Raw genomic sequence first — 14,363 nt, forward strand, 5'->3', positions numbered from 1 at the left:
TCCCCAAACCCCCCCCCCCCCCCCCCCAACACACACACAAAAGAAAAAAAAAAATCACCGGGAAGTTTCTTTTTTTTTTTTCTTTGTCAAAAGAGACATTGCATGCCTCTTCTACTAAAAAAAACCCTAACTAGCAATTCTTTATTTTTTTTCCCCTTTTCTAACCAAAATACTGAACAAGGTACTGTATAAGTGTAAAAAAAACCTTTTTAACTTTGTTTAAACATAGTAAAATAAATGGCAAACTGTATACAAAAACAGTTTTAAACTTACCAATTTGAACTTCCTTTACAGATGGAGCTAGCAGACAAACCATATTCGGAGGAGGCTTTGTACTCAGACGCTCATTCTGAACCTCTTGTAACTCACAGATTAATTTAGTGGTTTCATCCAACTTCCTCTGGAACTTCTGTGCTCCTGTAATTATATTGTGTTAGTATGGAATTTGTAGACCGTGGGTATCAATTTCTTTTCTCCAACCCATAACTACACTTAAAAAAAGCAAATGTTGCTTGGAAAGCAACATTTCCAAATAATATCTTAACATTTTGTACGGAATTTTCAGGCAGAAATTGAGAAGGAAAGCTTTCCTAAATACAGCAATCTACTGTTTGCCAAGAGTTAAAGCAACCTTGCCTTAGTTGCAGGGGTTACCGAATCTTCTCACAAGAAGGGAAGATGGGGGAGTGCACGAAAAGAGCAAGTGCTGCTCTACTTGCAATGGCAAGTTTATTCTGAAAGCTCTTAAAGCGGAAGTAAACTCCACTGTGCAACTTGACATCAGTATACAGCACATACTTTTGATAGTCACCATCAAAATCCTCCATACTCTTCCCTTGTAGAGATACTGTTGCATTATTTTTTGTGTGACCTTACCTGCACACAAGATCAGAACAGTGCCTTGTCGGGATAACGTCATCCATCTCTAGCAAGGCACTCACTGATGCAATGCTCCCCTACCCACTGATGGGATATGAGGGCGGACATAGAGTTATTGGCACCAAGCATAGGAAAGCCCCTACGATAGCACCAAAACTGGTAGGAGTAGGCAAAAGGGCCTACATACAAAAATAGGTATGACATATAATAATGACCTATACTGTATAGAACATGTCTATTTTGGTGATTGATGTACTGACGTTTTCTGGCAATGGTATGCAGTTACTTCCACTTTAATGTCTTCAAGCACTTTTGTTTCTGAAACCTATCCTGAGTCCTGACCCTCGCCAGAACAAGCTTTACCTTGGCCTCGAGAACCAACTACGGCCTACATTTTTCTATGAGGATTCCAGCTGGCCTATTCTGGGGCTCTAGTTTGGACAAGGCATTTCAAACATGAATTCAGCCACAAGAACGCAGCAAATTATATTTAAAAACATCACAGAAGTTTGTTCGAGATAACTAAAGACACCCAGTATATGCAAGATGCATGTGCTGTACTGCCAGCAACTGCAACTGGTCCCCATTATACACAGTCAAACCATAGCTGGAGAAATGAAGTTGTTTTCCCACCTTCAGAATCAAAGGTCTCTTCAAATAATTCCAGACCAAACACAGACTTTAAACTTGCAAATTGGTCAGTGGTGCCAACACAGTCTGGCTTCGCTGAGCTTTCACTCACTGTTGCCTGTAAAACACATAAGTATATATATATGGGTTAGCTAAAGTGACAGCACAGCAACAAAGCTTGCTTTACACATTCCTATGTCCGATTAAAACTTCTTACTCAACCCTCTGATAAGAGATGTCACTCCTGTGAGGGTTCCTTTTAATTCTGTCTTTCAGCAAAGCTGAAATAGTTTACCGGTAATATGTGAAAAGGAGACTAGAGCTTGATATGATGGCTGGATAGAAGAAGTTTGCATAAAAACGATATGCATGATTTTAGATATCTTTTAAATAAATATATTTTTTATTTTTTAAGTTTATTTAGTACTAGATTTAATAAACAAAGAAAGGTTGTGCAAAACCATAATATATAGTAGTCCCTTTAAAAAATAAAATAGATAAACAAAGTGATTTTTTATAAAATGTACTTCTTAGTCTAAAGGATTACTGGAACACATTCATAACATTTCCAAAAACTGGAGTTACCTTATTCTGCTCTCTTTCTGTTCTGGAATATTCTCCATTACTGAACGCATCCAGGATACAGTCCACCATCCCATAAGGTTGGCTCTTTATATTCTCCAAGAATTCTTGTAAGCTAAAAAATACAAAATTCATCTTACACAAATATATATGGAATGCCTTCTATAATAAAAACAGTCTAACATAATGCTAACTGGTGAAACAGAATTATTAACCTAAGTTAATATAATACAATTTTCCTAAAATATCACCTATCTTAAAATATTATTATCGGCATTATATAGCGCCAACAATTTACACAGCACTTTACATACTGTACTTTCCTTTCAGTCCCTTCCCTCAAAATGCTTACAATATTAAGTCCTTATATTACATGCATACATACGGCACAATTTACACAGCACCAAAACCAAAAGAAGCTGACTTATTTGGAATGCATTGTTCACCCCATACAGTAGTTTACCTGCTTTGCAAACTATTGTGTGGGGTGAACACTGCATTCCAAAAAAGAAGTCAGCTAAGCACTTCTGAGCAGATTTAAAGTGTATTTCTGCTTTTGCAGCTAAATTGGGATGACACCTGGAACTCCACAGCTCATGGAAGTTATGGGCTGGGTGCTTGCCGCTGGGAGCATGTCCTCACTCCAATATGAGCAGATACAAAACAGAAGAAAAGCTGGCCGCACACAGCTTCAGCAGAATCTGGTGCACAGCCAGCCAGCTTTTCTTCTGTTTGTATGGGAAATATATATATATATATATATTTTAAGGCTTCATTCATACTATGTGTGAATGTGTGTTATGGGATTCCTGAGGCAGGAACCAAGAAATTCCTGTGGTAGGAATCCCAAACGTGCCTTTAAGAAGCGGCCGTTGTCACCAGTTCAAGTTAATGATCGGATGACGACGGCTGCATCTGTAAGCAGTCATCAGCATGTAAAACGTATGTGATCTGATTACATGCGATTAGAAATAGATTACTATCCCTGGACGCAAGATAGATGTCTCCAGGGACAATGATCTATTCCAAACTACATGAAATATTAAAACAAATATATGTTTTTAGTAGGGATGCACCGATACTAGTATTGATATGGGTGCCGATTCCGAGTATTTGGGCAAGTACTCGTACAAATGCTCCGATGCCTAGCACGAGTACTTCCGGTATCGGGAAGCGCATCATTACACGCTGCCCGTTTTCGCGATTGACCGAGAAGCGGCTCCATGCTCTCTCATCACTTGTGATGAGAGAGCATGGAGCTGGCCAATCAGGAAGCTGGCCTCGTGAGGTAAGATTACCTTACCTTAGTATGTGCAGCCTGTCACCCCAGGGGCCTCTCCTGCTAGAATGCGGCCTTCGTCCGTTACCCAGCCGGAGCCGTCCAATCAGGAAGCCGGGCGCCGTCTAATGACGCGACGCCCTGCTTTCTGATTGGCCGGGAAGCTGGCTTCATGCTCCCTCGTCATCTCATGACAAGAGAGCATGGAGCCGGCATCCCGGCCAATCAGAAAGCAGGGCGTCGCGTCATTACACGGCGCCTGGCTTCCTGATTGGCCGGCCAGACGGCTCCGGCTGGGTACCGGACGAAGGCCGCGTTCTCGCTGGAGAGGCCCCGGGGATGACAGGCTGCACATACTAAAAAGGTAAGAGGGGACTTTCTTGTTAATCGGGAAGCCGGGTGGCGACTCTTTACACGCTGCCCGGCTTCCCGGCTAATCAGGAAGCCAGGGGGCGAGTCATTACACGCCACCTGCTTCCTGAATGGGACTTCCGTTACTCGGTAATTGGTATCGGCGAGTACCGAAAAAAATTATCGGTACTCGGTACCAAAATACCGGTATCGGTGCATCCCTAGTTTTTAGGTATGTTGTATGAATAGGAAAACAAACATATAGTGGGGTTTTATCCACTTTGTGTGCAAAAGTGAAAAAAAAAAAAAACACTTTCAAATGTATTTTCCCTTTTGCAGCCAAACTGGAATAAGGCCTACTTAATTGTTACATGTTCCCATTCACATAATTTAAAAGTTGCTGCCCACATTTTTACTCTGTCTTTTCTGAAAATTCCAAAACTGAAAATGTTCCCCCTTTAATGTTTGCTCAACAAATAGCACATTAGCTACATTTTTGAGTATAGCACAAACATTTATATTACATCTACTTCCCTGTACCTAAATCAATGAACACTAAATGCAAACCACAAGTAAATTTCCTGGAAACTGATAAATATATTCATGACAGTCATGAATCAAAAGGATAGACAGACCTTAAAACCTTTTTTACATAGTTTTGCTGCTGTACCGTACCTGAAAGTTCCCTGAAGACTGGGCTCTTCTCCATACATTGTGTATATTAGATCAGAATCATCCTTGCCAATGTTTGCGAAGGTCGAGTCATAGGATGGTGCGTAGGAGGTGAATGGTCCATAGTTCAAGTATGACACTATGAACAAAACACATATTTGCATCATGACCATTATATACCTTTACAAACTATATTGGATATTTACAACTAGGTCTGACATTTTATGTATGTAGAATACATTTATGGATGTGCTCTCTTGAAAGTTTCTGGGAACTCGACTGCATTTAAAAAAAACCCAAAAAAACATCTTTTACCAACGTATTCATTATTTATTAAAATACATTCTATTTCCTGTTTAAAATGAGGCACTAAAACAATTTTTCTGGTACAAACCATGGCAAAGTTATTTATAAATGATACAAAAGATTTTATATAATTTGTGTATGTGTATTCTCTTTTAATACAGCAAGAAAAACATAAAAATGGTTAAAGAAACAACTATTCTTTAAAAGAAAAGGAAGAAGGAGAGAAAGGAGATAATGAGGGCTCATTAAGGTTAATAGTTACAACATAATTATCACTAAAAGCCTACATACACAGACTTTATAAGGAGACAGTCTCTGTGCTCCTGAGACATAGGTCAAACTGACAGCCAGCCCCAGTGATTTTGCTGGTGTAGCGGCTGTAGAGAATTATACATTCCCAGTAAAAGTTGAACTATGGGAAAAATAAAAATGTTAACTATTAACTTTAAACTTACAAAAATTATACATCACAATAAAAGTTGACCTATAAGCAAAATAAAAAAATGTTAAGTATTACCTTTGAACTTAACAAAATACAATAAAAATATATAATGCCGTCTTACCCGGAGTGACTTTGTTACGTTTATCTTCCTTGAATCCTTGGAGGCAATTTACTCCCGTTTGCAGCCGGCCAGCTGTAGACCCAAGAATGGCACTTCCATGACCTGCTTCTGAAGAAAAGTGTTTCTTTATAAATAGGGGTGCAAAGAATCAAACTGCTCGTCCTGCTTCCACTGCAATATGTTTGTATCATGTAAAAAGTACATATTTTTTTATTGATTTACTGATTCTTAACCTGGAACTTTGTTACTTGCAACTGCATTTTTTTCTTTCATTGCACACATCACCTCCGGTGTCACTATGCACATTCTCTGGCTCAAAGAACCAGAAGAAGCTGGTGAAGCAGATCTCTACTTCATCAGCTTCTTTTGGATCCCTAGGTGACATTAGGGGTCTAAAAGACAACTGATGTCTCCATAAAGAGGACCTGTTACATTATATTTGCCATTACATAGGTGTTTGTTAGCCCCCTATGCGATAGCAATAAGCTGTGCAATAAAAAATAAAAAAAATAAAAAATTAAAGTAACAGAAAATTTTCCCCCCGCCCCCTACGTGCACGCACAAACAACGCAAACATGATTCCATCCCAATGCTTTGGTGAGGACCCAGGGAAATGCTAAGTACGTGAAATATCACAAGAAGATGCCCTTGCACAGAGCTGGGGCATCATATCTCAAAATTCTGGGTATTCAGCATTTCCCTGGGAGCTGGCAGAAGGATGGTGATGTCACCCCTGCAGTATGGAAGTCAAAGTGAAGGAAATATATTAAATAACTTTATTTTACAGGTTTATTTTCTAACATTCCTGCTGCCACTTACAATGGGGGATTGGACCCTAATACATACAGCAGACCTTGCTTTTTACTGCAAGGTCTGCTTTAAGGCTTCTTTGCATGCATTTTACTTTCTACTTAACCCCGATCATACAAATTCTGTTGTCTATAACGTTCAAACTGAACTTTAGATACAAGTGAATGAGTATAAAAGTGACCCATCCTTCTCTGTAAGGTTTTAGTGAGAGTCCTTGTTCCTGCTGTTTTCTCTCTTTAGAAACCAATAGTGCTCTAGGAATGCTGACATATACTAAGTATGTACATTATCTGTAATACAAAGACCAATTATCTGCATACACAGACATACATACATACATACACAGTGGGGTATGTTTATCCATATATACACACACACACTCACACTATTCTAAAGCACAGGGGTCATTCTGCAGTTGGCTCAGAGTAGTCTCAATAAGTCTTGTGATGTCCTTAATGAAGCATTCATGTAACAGGTACATTTTTGGATTTCATGGCTAAAACTTGCATGGGCTAATTACATATTATCAGATAAATACCACAATCCAAAGCTTTACTACATGCAGCTAACATGTCCTTTAACCACTTCAAGACCAGGTGTTTAGACCCCCTTCCTGGCCAGGCCATTTTTCAGTATTTAGCGCTGCGGTACTTTGACTGACGTTTATTCCGTCATGCAACGCTGTACTGAAATGAATTTTATACCATTTTTTAGGGACAGATAGGGCTTTCTTTTGGTGGTATTTAAACACCACTGGGGTTTTAATTTTTTACTATAATTAGGAAAAATTACAGAAAAAAAAAGGTTTTTTTTAACATTATGTTAGGAAACATTTATTATTACCCAGTTTTTTGGTAAAATATAAAAGATCGGGTCACGTCGGGTAAATAGACACCAAACATGTCATGAAATCGCAGAAAACTACCATACCCAAAATTGGCCATGGGCGACGCTTTAAAAGCTTTTACCGCTCATCAGTTTAGTGTTATCAGTGATTGATGGCACTAGAATTATTGCTCTCACTCCGACGTTCGCGGCGATATGTACCATGTGCGGCTTAATGGACGCAATCGTCTTTTTTGTACGTATGCGCCCCGACGCATGTTTGCATGCGTGTATGTATGGGTAGGGACTTAAAATTTTTTTTTGTTTTTTTTATTCTTTTTTATGGTGTAACTATGCCGAGCGGCGCGGGGGCGTGTCTGAGCGGACGTCTAAAGATGCCCGCTCAGATCTAGAGAGCTCGGGCCGGCCATTTTTTTACTACGGCCGGCCCGGAGGTGGTTAAAGCTGATCTTTCAGTTGCACAGTCACTGTGACCTTTAGGAGCATGGATTTTCATTCCTAAAACACACTTTCTGTGAAGCCCTCTTGAAAATTGTCCATTTGTACCAGCAATGCACTTGTTTACATTTCTCAATACAAAATAGCAGGTCCATTGTAACCTTCTTTTAAAAGGTTATTAAAAAAAGCACACCCCTGCTTCCACTGAAGTCAAGACATTATGCATTGAGAGAGGACACTTATCAGGAAACTGCACTAACAGTGTAATTAATTCACTGAATTTACGCATGGTGACAAACAAACATATAAGTATATACGTATGTTTGTTTGCTACCAAACATACAATTTACCAAATTAGCACCTGCCGTTATCATTATTATTGTGATACATGTTTTCCACATCTACATACCCAATGCTGTGTCCCCGGGGTTCAGAAGGGCCAGGGTTGTAGTCCCATCTTGCTTCCTTCTCTCGAACTCCAGCTGCAATTAAATTTGTTTGTATATTACCACAAAAAAAAATAGTACCTGCTTCAAGGTAAGTATGTTTTCCATGCATACATAATTAGGTGTATGCCATTTCATAGCTGAAGTTAAAGGGTTTAAGGCTTTAAAAGTGTATGTATTAGGTAGGCTAGATCATTTATCAGGTTTTTATTGTTTTCTATGTCTCTGGTGGGAAGAGTAGCCTCTTTGTTCTGGTAAAGAAAGTGTGTGGAAATCCTCCTATCCTATGATGACTTTCTAATATGGAAATTCTATTAACTTTGTAATTTCCAGTTGCGTCTCCAGGACAGGAAGGGAAATCTACCCAGAACACAGGAAGCAAAAAAAAAACTTTATACAGATTTTAACTGTTTCCTACATTATTTTAAAAAAAAAAAGGTTTTGACTTCACATTTTTTTTTTATAGTTTAATTTCAAATTCCACCAGGATCCTAACCTGAAAGTTCTTAGTTTGCAGTGGTTTACTCCCGGTTCTGTATTTACCCCCCACACAAGAAAAATTACTCTAAAAACAAACAGATTCAGGCTTCCACCTATTGCAGACCTTGTAATGCGTGTTTAGATAGTAATGGAAGAACAGTTCAAAAATGCAACAAATATTAGTGCTAATAAAAGAGAATTACATTACAAACAGTCAGTCTCACTATATTTTTGACTTAGGCCAGAATGAATGGCCCATGAGGGCTCTTCGACATAGATGCTCTGCCTGTGTTTTGTGTTTAGTTTTGATTGATTACACTGTTCAGAGGGAGGGAACAATTAATTGATGGATAGTGGTAACTGCTTTTTATTATGTATTCACCTTTGACTTGTTCCCTACAAGTAAAAGGAGAATACCATTTGGCTCAGCCTCTAGAAATCAAACTCAGATTAAAGCAACCCTGCCGCTTGTTATGAAAAATAAAAATCAACTAGAAAAACTGTAAAAGAACCACTGCCTTTAAAACAGATTTAAGTACTCAACATATTTTTTTTCCTTTTTACAGGGGGTTGCTGGCTGGTTGCTTGCTTTAAACACACAATTTGCTATAGGTAAAACACTCGTGAGCTCAAACCATACAATGTAATTTATAGAGCTTGGGTCCATGAAGTTAATATTTTAATATGTGTAGTTCATGTACTTGCTGTAATCAGTGCTCACCTGAGTGCTGATTGTTCTCTTTGTTAATTTGCCTAAAGAATCTCTGATGATTTGGTCGATCTGTTCCTGGTCTTTTTCTGAAGCTCCTTCATTTAGCCTCTGCTTGTCTTCGGACTGGTCCTTATCTTTTCTGTGAAAATAAGACAGACAGTCTTGTGACTAAAGGTGGTCATATCTAGCCCAATGTGATAGTTGAGAATTGTTTCTGATGAATGAGCCCATAGGAGGTTAGCACTGGAGCCACAAAGGCCTCATTCACACAGGCAACAGGCTTTACCAGCCTTCAGAAAAGTCATCGATAGTAGAACGCTATTCAGAGGTGGTTGAGCAGCAGTTTTTCCAGGCGTTTCAGAGGTAATACTGCTACCTCCTGAATGCCTGTATTTTTTTAATTTCAAGGTGGATTTTACACAAAACAACTGCATGCCAAGCGCTTACAGTGTGGTCCCGTTGACTTCAATACACTCATTTGGCAAGCAGCACATATTTCAGTAATATAATACTTCCAAATGTTTGCATGCAAAATTGCCCACCATCCTTACAGCCCCCAGAGATGAATATAACTACCTTCAAAGATATCAGAGTACTACATAGAGTATTTATCAATCCATGCTAGAATCTAATGGAAGATACATTAGCTCTGTGATAAGAGATTAATGTCACAAACCTCTATTTAGTAAATATATACTTATCCAACATTCATCAAATCAAATGCCAGAAGAAATTCATAACCAAGGGAGCAATCACTACTTAATCTAGAAAACGATAAAGCTATTAAAACCTTACTGGTACAAAAAAAAGATGACAGAGATATTAACCCAAAATACCATATAGTCACTCGCACTCCATTAGTAGATAGCAGTCAATCTTATTTATTGACTGAACATGATGTCACATACACAAAGCACTGAGAGCTGACAAGAATTTGACAGCCGCAGTCAGCACAGCACCATTACATGTTTATCGACGTGATAAGACATTACGTGACCATCTCATACAGGCTGACCCTAGGGAGAAATATATTAAAAGTACATTTATGATTTCTCATAAAACAGGTTTTTACAGGTGTCACAACTGTAACATATGCAACTCCCTAAATCGAGGGTGAACACTTTCTGCATCCTCATAATGGGAACAAGTATTGCATTAAGAGTTATCTGAACTGCAACTCTGTCCATGTGATCTATTTGCTTAGATGTCCCTGCTCTCTTGTATATGTAGGCAAGACCAAGAATCCCTTTAAGAGAAGGTTTCAGAAGCATTGTAGTGATATTAGAACTTCAATTAAAAAAGGTAGCCTCAGGTGAGGAACCAGATGCCAACAAACCAGTGGCTGTTCACTTTGTTGAACATAGACATCAGACACATGAGCTAAGAGGGATGGCTATAGATCACATACAGTTGAGTCACAGGGGGGGGTAACAGGGACCTCCAGTTACTGCGGAAAGAGGCCTTTTGGATTGAGGCTGGGTTCACACCTGGGCGTACCATAGGCGCGTTTTTTCTGCTCGTTTTTTTCGTGTTTAGCACTTTTTTTTCGTTCACTGAAACGCACGCTTTTATACCTCCCTGGCGGTATGATTTATTTCCCCCTTTATTTTAGTGTTTTTTTAAACTTTCAAACTTCCCGCCGGTTCTGCTCCCCTGCGACGTGGCCGCTCGGAAGGGACGAAACCCGGAAGTCAGCAGCGGCCTGAGGACACAGCGGGGATCGTGGACAAGGTAAGTCCTACGCTGTATTCCCGAGTGTGGCTCGGGGTTACCGCTTTGTTAACCCCGAACCACACTCAGGAATAACAATGAATATGTGCTGAAAAACGCCCCAAAGAAGTTCCTGTACTTGTTTGGGCTTAGGGCGTTTTTCAGCGCGTTTCCACGGGCTGAAATACGCCTAGGTGGGAACCATGCCCATAGTAAATAATGGGATTTCCTTTGCTGAGCGTTTTTCAGCGCTTCGATCAGCGCTGAAAAATGCCCAGGTGTGAACCAGGCCTTATACCTTGGACACTGTTGTGCCTCGGGGTCTCAACACTAATTTGTCATATGCTTGTTTTCTTGCCGACAGGTAATGGATCTCATTATTCCTAGTTTTTAATATGGGTGCCCATGGATTTCAGGTAGAGTAGCTTGGGCTTTTACACATGTTTTTTTCCTGTTTTTCACCCTGCCATTTTTATACTCTATTATTGTGCATTGTACGCATGTGGCTTTCTTGGACATCTATAGACTTGCAGCCATATACTGATTATATGTCACAATGTTGGTATGGATTTTGTATTTTGCCATGGATATTAACCCCTTGATAGTGCAGTAGTATACCATTGGGATCAACTACAATGATTATGGATCATATTGTGTAATTCAGTTTGGGTATATATTTGTGAATTCCAACTGTGATAGAGTGTAATAGTATCTGCACACATTGAACTGTGGAAACACATTTTTATGTATATTAACTAGTTGCTATACATGTATTGGAGGTTGTTACCATCTGAGTCAATGTATGTTATCACTGTTTGTGTACCTGTGCCGGACTGAATTCTGTTCTCCTTGATATCATTTCACTACAGAATGATGGCCGAGTTGCCATGTAATGAGGTACATTTTTTATTGACCTTTTTGATTTTATATTGGTTACACATTGTTCCTGTTGTGCTACAGACATGGCGTATGCTAATGCATGCGCCGTCATGATAGGCTGTGGCACATGTGCCAGCATAGCAAGCACGATCCTACTGACAGCAGGAATTGTTTAACCATGTTGCCATGACTCCACTATTTCCGCATGATGACATGTGTGGGGCGGAACTAGGATTATATGACAGGCTGTGACTTGATCACAGCGGGTAGACGGATGCATCAAGGAGACAGACTGTCATGATTGCACAAGGTACACTATATGGGCATTGTTTCTCTGTGTAAGCTGTTTAATACATTATGCAGCAGCATCAGGAGGGGGCGGAAATACGTCAAATGACGTTTGAGTGGGAGGTACACACTTTGGTGAATCGTTGAGATTGGCTAATTGGTTGATTGTTTCCCTCCATTTCTATGTATATATGTTTGCACTTTGTATTGGTGTTAACACTGTTGTCTGCCTGAAGAAGGGACTGCCTGGTCCCGAAATGTGCTTTGTGTATGTGACATCATGTTCAGTCATTAAAAAAAGATTGTCTGCTATCTACTAACGGAGTGCGAGTGAATATATGGTATTTTGCATTTGATGCGCAGAGGCATTCGCTGTCACTTTCAGCACCCCCCAGTTTTCATTTGGGCTTTATCCGGTCAGGAGTGTGATGGGATCTACCACATTTAGAGATATTAACCCTTCCCCACTCCATCGGGAACAAAAAATGTTTTGTAAAGACACTGAATGGTTTTCTTTTATCATGCATACAGTGCACCAACTGGCCTTGTATTAATCTTCCCGCTCTCAGGCTCCAATATGGCATCCTGGGCTACTGTTGTCCTTCTGGATTCTCGTCCAAAAGAGCACTGAGGGACATAAAACATCCAGGGTAATCCAGCGCTATAACCTCTGGCTACCCAACAGCACTATTTTTGTCTAGGTAATTGTGAGCATAGTCATGGCCTGGAAGATGACCTAGAAACACATACCTTTTAAAATCTTTGACTGGGGTTTTGAAGGCAGCAACATCACTGGTGTCCATCGATTCTTCTTTGGGTTCCTTCACATTTTCCTTAGCATCTGGATTGTCCTTCCCACTGCTCTGAAGATCTGCCATAAAATCTATACTCTGCTTTAAACTGTGGATTCTCTCCTGTATTGAGAATAGCAGACAAACATAACCACTTCTTCAAGATACACAAGCATGAGACTGATAGCAAGCCATGATAACCTTAAAGAAGAACTCCAGGATTTATTTTTGTTTTATTAACTCTTGCAGTGGGACTACCCCCCAACTGCAAGGGTTAAGTTCTCATTTGTGTCTAGGTGCTAAAATAACAAAGATATACTCACCCGAAGCTTGGAGCTGGCTAGCTGTCACGGCGCTCCCTCCAGCCTCTCTTCCCCTCCCTGCAGCATTGTAATCTTCCTCAGTGTCCTCACGTCAATACACAGTGCATAGACGATGATTTACGGGACTTTAGACTGCTGCAGAGGAGGGGGAGAGATGTTGGAAGGACCAGTCTAAGAACCGGCGCGGCGCTTTGGGTGAGTAAATCTTTGTTTTTTTTTTTTAACCTAGACACAAATAAGCAGCTAACTCTTGCAGTGCACAGGGTAGCCCCACTGCAAGGATTACTTTTAAAAAATCCTGCAGGTGTGTGTCCCTGTCAGGGAGATTCCTCGCCTCTATTTGACCCAGTGACCATTGTCACTGGGACAGAAATTAATGTGAAAAAATGGAAAATATTCTATAAAAAATGTATATAGTTTGGCTTTAGATACGCTTTAAAGTGCACAAATAGTGGGATGAACCTGAACTAAAACAGGATTCCACCCACATGTAAACCAGATGATTTGCAGGGAGAAGGAGGCAGTTCTGATTATGGCAAATGGCTTTATAGCAAAGCCAATGTTAAACTTACTGAACTCCGGTAAGATAACTGTGTTCGGAGTTGGACACTAATACATAGCTATTTTTCTTGAGGTTTTCTGGCTGGACTCATAGCATGTTTCAATGTTCCACAACAGGTGTGGGAGAATAGATGGGAAATTTTCCAATGAGGACACTGGTTATGGTGACCCTTCTGACCACCAGGGATTTCCCTCACTTTGGAGGGATTTCCTATTACTTCCTGTTGTGGCCATTGACACAAAGGGAAATCTCCCCAATGGGATACAGATGGAAAAAAAAAGCTGACAGGAGTTAGAACTCTCCCTTAACCCCTTCATGACTGAGGCCTTTTTTTCATTTTTTGCACCCATGTTATATTCCACATTTTAGGCCTGAAAATTACTTAAAACCCCCCAACATTATATATTTTCTGAATGCCAAGACCCTATAGAATAAAATGGTGGTAGTTGCAAATTTTTATGTTGCGCAATATTAGCGCAACTCCTTATTAAACCCCAATATTTAGTGAAAAATTTAATTAAATGCCCCAAAACACAACAAAATACCCATTTTTTTAATTAAATATAAAAGATGAGGTTACAACGAGTAAAACGATACCCAACATGCCCAGGTTACAAATTGCGTGCATCCGTAAAACGGCGATAAACCCCAGTACCCCAAAAAGTCCATAGAAGACGCTTTAAAAGCCCCCACAGGTCATCAATTTAGAGATACCCCAAAATACTGGCCCTAGAATTATTGCTCTCACTCCGGCGTGCGCGGCGATACCCAACATGTGTAGCGCGTTCGTCGTTTTCATACGTAGGCGCACCCGAC

At 40.0% G+C, this 14,363-nt stretch overlaps 1 protein-coding gene across 1 annotated transcript in view; it reads right to left on the reverse strand.

The window, feature by feature from the left end:
- Positions 1-14,363, reverse strand: part of BRD7 (bromodomain containing 7) — a 42,065-nt gene that overhangs the window by 9,922 nt on the left and 17,780 nt on the right. Inside the window, exons 7-14 of the mRNA XM_018566081.1 lie at positions 12,622-12,785; positions 9,004-9,133; positions 7,766-7,838; positions 5,263-5,370; positions 4,397-4,532; positions 2,095-2,206; positions 1,513-1,627; positions 274-417 (exon numbers count right to left, since the gene is read on the reverse strand). Of these exons, the coding sequence (XP_018421583.1) occupies positions 274-417; positions 1,513-1,627; positions 2,095-2,206; positions 4,397-4,532; positions 5,263-5,370; positions 7,766-7,838; positions 9,004-9,133; positions 12,622-12,785 (982 nt within the window). The remainder of the gene's footprint in view (positions 1-273; positions 418-1,512; positions 1,628-2,094; positions 2,207-4,396; positions 4,533-5,262; positions 5,371-7,765; positions 7,839-9,003; positions 9,134-12,621; positions 12,786-14,363) is intronic.

This window comes from Nanorana parkeri, unplaced genomic scaffold (genome assembly GCF_000935625.1).
Source record: "Nanorana parkeri isolate BGI_ZX_2015 unplaced genomic scaffold, ASM93562v1 scaffold914, whole genome shotgun sequence".
Lineage (NCBI taxonomy): Eukaryota > Metazoa > Chordata > Amphibia > Anura > Dicroglossidae > Nanorana > Nanorana parkeri.